This window comes from Oxyura jamaicensis, chromosome 1, assembly GCF_011077185.1.
Source record: "Oxyura jamaicensis isolate SHBP4307 breed ruddy duck chromosome 1, BPBGC_Ojam_1.0, whole genome shotgun sequence".
In the NCBI taxonomy this organism is placed as follows: domain Eukaryota; kingdom Metazoa; phylum Chordata; class Aves; order Anseriformes; family Anatidae; genus Oxyura; species Oxyura jamaicensis.
Window position 1 is genome coordinate 121,381,739 of NC_048893.1, and position 5,423 is coordinate 121,387,161.

The 5,423-nt window shown below is 46.6% G+C and overlaps 1 protein-coding gene across 1 annotated transcript in view; it reads right to left on the reverse strand.

Annotated features, from left to right (window-relative positions):
- Positions 1–5,423, reverse strand: part of POLA1 (DNA polymerase alpha 1, catalytic subunit) — a 201,225-nt gene continuing 195,802 nt past the window's right edge. Inside the window, exon 37 of the mRNA XM_035329060.1 lies at positions 1–1,318. Within this exon, the coding sequence (XP_035184951.1) occupies positions 1,146–1,318 (173 nt within the window). The 3' untranslated portion in view covers positions 1–1,145. The remainder of the gene's footprint in view (positions 1,319–5,423) is intronic.

Consider the following 5,423-nt stretch of genomic DNA (forward strand, 5'->3'; position numbering starts at 1 on the left):
TTTTTCTAGAAAATTTTATTTTTTTCTTTGAAGTGCTAAGAAAATTTACAGTTTATACTGTTAAAGATTTAAAAGAACATTTTAATAATCTTACATTAATATAACAGATTGCAAACTTAACAGCAAACATGAGTACAACAATATTTGGTGTACAAAAGCTCTACCCAAATTTACGTTTTTTTCTCGTCATATCTGCTTGTCGTTTTACTAAAAGTAAACAGAAAATACAATTTGTTTACAAAACCTTTAAAACCACCGATACAGTAATTATTATACAGAACAGCAACAATGATTCTGATTCTTCCTCCTTCCCTTCCCCCAGTACTGCTTACAATGCCAACTGAAATATATGTCTCCCTCTTGATCGCTTGCTTTCAAATATTTTGCATGGAAATAAACGAAATGCATTTTTATTCTGCGTATGTACAAAGATTTTTTTTGTGCATGTGCATGTCTATACATCCACGTAAGAAATTTCCAACCTGGCCAAACAGCATGCTTTACGATGCTCGGGAAGACTCCCAGCGAAAAGATGGTCCCCTGGTTCTGGTGCCTCCAGCCTTCCATCCATCTTGCCCTTTCACGCAGTAGAAAGTAAAGCCTCCCTACCTCCATTCTGAAGGTAGTAGGACATTGAAAGGCATTTAGGTTTAGCATTGTTTTTAATTGGTATGTTTATGATCAGGAAGAAGATAAACTGTGAAAAGGCAAAACATTAGTGCTCCTACTGAGACCTCTACTAACCTCTCTTCCTGAGAGCACCTCTACTAAATACCCTGGAGCAAAGTCTAGGATCACTTACATTCCAGCAACTCTCACTGGGAATTATCCAATTAAAGCAGCAATTCCCCCACCCCCTTTTCCCTCATAGGTCTACATACACAACAAAATATATTGCAAAAATCAACTACTCCATATTTGAATAGCCCTGGCTTCTCGGCGAAGAAAAGAAGCGAAGATAAAAACCGCCTCGAGTATTTCAGGTCCCCGTGGATCATGTGTCCCGTTTTCATCTTTTGTTCTTCCTCCACCAAAGGAACAAGATTGTTAAAACATTATTGTGCATCCTGAAATAGGCTGTTGCTTAAGAGGTCGTTATTTTTAAGCAAGGAGCTTGCCTCTCTTCTCCCTCCCCTTTCAGCCCATCACTGTCTTTCATTGTTGGGCTCTCCCGCAGATCTTCCTATGCTGATGGCAAAGAGCTTGCCGAGGTTCACTTCTGAGTAGGCACTCATGGACAGACACTTGTCCACCGTGCTCTTCAGTCTTTTGTAGGCCTCAGTCACCTCTTTTCTGAGTGGCTTCTTCTTCACGTACTCTGCAAGAACGAAGACAAGAAACAAAACAGAGAAGGATTAAAAGACGGCAAAAAGAAAGTACTTTGGCATTCACCATGTTGTGAACCACGGTATTCCGACTCACGGAGAAAGGAGGAGGCAGTCGTGGGCAGCGTTCATTTGTTCACAGACTGCTTGAGGCGAGCTCTCTGGCTGCAGCTGCCTTGCACCCGCGGCTGCAGGGAGGGCTCGGCTCCACCTGCGTCCCGGCCAGAGGACGTACAGGGCAACAGCACCGAGTGGCTCCACGAGAGCCCAGCCAAAATGAGCAGGCTCCTGGACGTAATGAGAACTCCACAGAGCCCCCAAGGGTTTGTGGCAGGGGACAATCTGCCTGCTGCGAGCTTGGCTGCAGATCAGTCGAGGGAACCAAGCTGCGATTCCCAAGCCCCTGCTGGCGCTGGCACAGCCTGGGGCCGGCTCGACGCCGCTGCCGCGTGCTCCCACGCACAGCCCGGGGGCAGGACGGGCGTCGGGGTGCTTGGCACCACAGAGGGGCTGGGAGGAAAGGTGGCAGTGAACTCCACACGGTCCCACCCTACAACAAAGGTGCCCAGTATCTCAGTAAGGATGCATCGTTTTTGCCTGATACACAAATGAAGACAGCCATTCCCCAAATATTTGCTCAATAATCCCCATGAAGAAATGTCTGGAGTGCAAGACATAACCTGCTGGTGCGTTTGTGTGTGCAAGCTCACGCGCACACATACCGGCTCGTACATATTTAAGCAACAAAGTCAGGACTATTCTACTTCTTTTTTTTTTGGTGAAATTTTATGCCATCTAAAAAAAGAAATCCAGGGATTTTGTTTGGGCGATTGCCTGGCTTTCGCTTTACAAAGGCTGCGGACAAAGGCTAAAAGAGGAAAATATTCTACTGATGCACGTCAGTGCCAACTTGGTGCAGATGTGGTGCAGTGGTGCTCCTCCTATCAAGCCCATTCCTTGCTCTGGAAACACCAGCTCCTATCCAAATCCCACATCTGCAATCACACCTTGAAATCGGCAGTGTAATACTCTGCACCATTACCAGACACCCAGGGAGGATGTAGCCCCAAACTAGCCTCTCCCCAGGCAGTCCCCTCCCGCTATACTGGGGGGGCTGCAGCAGGACGGGGGCACAGCACTGGGGCACCGCTGGAGCTGGCGAGCCTGAAAGCTGCCATCTCCCTTCCGCTCGTCATCTGCTTACGCTTCGCAAACAGAACAAAGAAGCCTCCGTCCCTGTTCAAATGGCTTTCATCAAGTCAAGATGTAAAAAATGTTGGGATTTGGGAAACCTGTGCGAGGCGACCGAGCCTGGGTGGCCAAGCCAAGGGGTGCTGCACGAGGAGCTGGGGTGGCTAACGGGAGCCATCGCTGCACCCTGGGGCTTGTGAAATCCTCCCCCTGAGGATGTACGGACAGACTTTGTTGCAGAGCCTCGGCGGGTTTAGGAAGAGCTCAGAGATTAACCAGCGCACCACGCAACCAGCACTGTCTTACTGAGGGGCTGTCGCCCGCTCCCGTTTCCCGCATTATTCACCAAGTTCCACTCGGGCGCTCTGCACGGTGCCACAAGACCTTTAAAAACTCGATTAAGATTTCAATTAGAGGTGTCAGTCGGAGTAACTGAGGACGTTGATTAAAAGCACCTTTCGTGCATCCTTGCGAGGATGTGTGTCCAGCTCTAGGTATTTATTATACTTACAGCTTTGGGCAGTTTGGGCAAATGAAGGAAGCCATCAGGCTGAAAACACAACCCTCTTGCCATTGCTGGGACGGTGATGGAAGTGCGCTTATTAGCGGAACTAAATACTCCTTAAACTACACCAGGAACACAAAGAAAACTTAGATTACAAGAACCCGTTCATTAACAGACTGGAGTCACTACAGCACAGGCACATGTAACAATCCTGAAATGACTTCATGGTAGGGTTTAATTAAACAGACCATGAAAATTGTAATAACCAGATCCATAAAAACACCAAACCCGCTTGGCCATCAATTCGGCACTAGCAAGGTTATTTATGTGTTTCCCAACTAAAGAACACGAGAGTGGGCTCATTTGCCGCTGCTCACGTGCTAGCAAAACCATGCTGTCCGTACCAACAAACTGCAGGAAATGTCGTCCTTGTAGTTCAAAACTCGGCTGAAATATTTTAAATGGTCCTGGAGCTCAGGAGGGACCAAGGTGAAAGGCATCAAGGTGCAGGAGCAGCTGGCAGGTACGAAAAAAGCGTGGGAAGACACGGGAACAACCAGGCACACAACAAAATGATGCTGAAAGTAGAGGGCAATGCCCCACGGCCCGTGCCCAGCTCGGGCTCAGCCCCAGCCTCTCCACCAGCAGCATTTGCCCCCACACCCCATCACCGAACCTAAACTTTAATTACACACGCTGACCTCCCCGACAGCACGCCTCAAACGTTTCTTAGAGGCAGCTCCTCTCGTGAAGGCAAGCGGGGAAGGGTGGACTAAAAGGACGGAGGAATACGAGGGGCCTCGCTGAAGTAACGAGGCCAATTTTAAGTTTCAATTATAAGACAATGGCAGCCGGGGGCTCGGCGGCTGGCGGCAGGCAGCAGCCGTCCCCGCGGCACAGCCACACGATGCATTTGAATGACACAAGTGCATCTGATGACTGGGGAGAGGAGATTTAAAGAACTGTAGTAATACAGAGCAGGGAAGATGAGAGAGGACACAGCTCCTGATGTGTTTACCTCCTTTGCTGATGGGATATTGACTTTTCCCACCAGGTTGGTTAGAAAGGGGACTATTTACGCTGCCACACAGCAGAGTAAGAATGACAACCAGCATCACTCTGTGCTCCTCTTAGTAAAAGACAACTGTGACCGTCGTATATCACACAGCCAGTCAATACCTTCAAGTTACCATACCATCCAACTTAGAGATGCATATAAAAGCTCCTACTTTCTTTCCAAATGAGAATTTAATCAATAATGTGCCTAAGGCCCTCTGAAAACTAAGCTGCACAGACTGACTGAAATTGCTTTTCAGTAGTCTGTCACATCCTGAAAATAGTTGCATGCCGATTATCCCCCTATCATTGTTTTAATAAATTCCAAGTTCAGCGGCAAGCAATCTTTTATGACAGCCAATAGTACAGAATGCATGGACAGATTATTAGAAAGAGAGGTATTTATGTACATACAGAGCACGAGGAAGGTATTACCAAAACACATATAGGCATGAAAAATAAATCTATTTTAATACAAAAAAAAAAAGGCAAGATATGCTTCTGACTATATATAATTAACCTCCCCAGGTACTGTATTCCCTAAAGCCAATGAATTACAGATTCTAGTACGGATTTTAGAATCCCATCACCAAGCAGGCAGTTGGCATCCCCCAACACCACTGCCACCGCGCTCCTTTCATGATGCACGGCCTCAACTTCTGGATATCACTGTCAAATTCAGCATCGCACCCGCATTCTTACTTAGCCACCCAGCTATGTGTTTGTGCATTATTTGAAATACATATATATATATATTATTTTTTTTTTGAAAAAGGCACCTGAAATCCATTTACCCCATAAGGTTGTACCAAGCTGGAAGCGAGGATGGAAGTATTTGGAGGTTACCTATGTATACCTGGCCATGTGTTTTCCACGCATTGCGATTTCTCTTCGTTGCTGTTAAAATGGCACAGAACAACGCGAGAGGGAAGATCGAGAACTTTTGTTCCCGGATTCACCAAGATGGGGCTCCGTGCAAGTCTTCTGTTTTTTCTCCCACTGATTGGACAACCGAACCGTGTCGTATCACAAAACTCTCTCCCCCTGATTATTCTGTTGATAGCCTGCTCTTCTGAGTGAGAAGTGCAAATATATTCACATTCCTTTGTATGTGTGTGCGTGCATCTGCACTGAGTACGTGAGAAACAACGTAGGTGTCTCCGAGCACAGTGCCAAACGTTGGATGATCTGGGAGTGAACAAAAAAAAGCTGCAGAGTATCACTTACGTACGGCATCATCTCTCTCTACTGCTCCTAGTTAAAGAGTTAAAGAACACACTGAATTAGCTCCTGAATTTTTTACATCGCCTACTGGTTATTGTATTTTAATTACAGCAGGCTTAGGC